General features: G+C 38.2%; 1 protein-coding gene across 1 annotated transcript in view; it reads right to left on the bottom strand.

Annotated features, from left to right (window-relative positions):
- Positions 1–39, bottom strand: part of LOC118320865 (high choriolytic enzyme 1-like) — a 4,350-nt gene extending 4,311 nt beyond the window's left edge. The window contains exon 1 of the mRNA XM_035651987.1: positions 25–39. Coding sequence (XP_035507880.1) covers positions 25–39 — 15 coding nt within the window. The remainder of the gene's footprint in view (positions 1–24) is intronic.
- Between the last annotated feature and the right edge of the window lie 513 nt (positions 40–552).

Here is a 552-nt window from a genome sequence, read left to right as displayed (position 1 = left end):
AGAATTATTTATTATTCAACTCACTTGTTTCACCACCATCATCGGTTGCACCCTGTAACACATCATAAAATTGTACATTTTTAAACCATCTTTTTTTTCCTGTTTTATGATGTTATTTGGCAGATTATTCTGCTCCTGCCCAGTGAAAATGTGTTGCTGCTTTTTTTTCATCCATATAAAATAATAAAAACAACATCTCCTTCTTAAAGGTCAATAAAATCCATTAAACAACCATCTGAATAATATTAAAAAATATCAAAAATAACTTAACGATGTTGGAGATGTTGTTTTACAGAAACACGTGCGAGTTTTAACATCATCAACCCAGTGCTCTGAAAGAGTGGAGACTTACCGGAGCGCGAAGTGGTCGTCAATGGAGGCAAGCCAGGAGTGAAAAGAAAACTGTGGCTCATGGCGGTGGATCCTCTTCCCTTCTAACTTCCAAATCTGAAAACGACGTAAATCCCTGAACAGTGGGTCTGCCTGTAGAGTTTACCTGTTGTACCGTGAACTCTTGAATGCTTGTTTTGCTGCAGAAGTCAGCACCTCGCA

The sequence above is a fragment of the Morone saxatilis genome, unplaced genomic scaffold (genome assembly GCF_004916995.1).
Source record: "Morone saxatilis isolate NCDOM2014 unplaced genomic scaffold, NCSU_SB_2.0 Contig11, whole genome shotgun sequence".
Classification (NCBI taxonomy): domain Eukaryota; kingdom Metazoa; phylum Chordata; class Actinopteri; family Moronidae; genus Morone; species Morone saxatilis.
The sequence above is the reverse complement of the archived record's forward strand: the minus strand, read 5'-3'. Positions and strand labels throughout refer to the sequence as shown.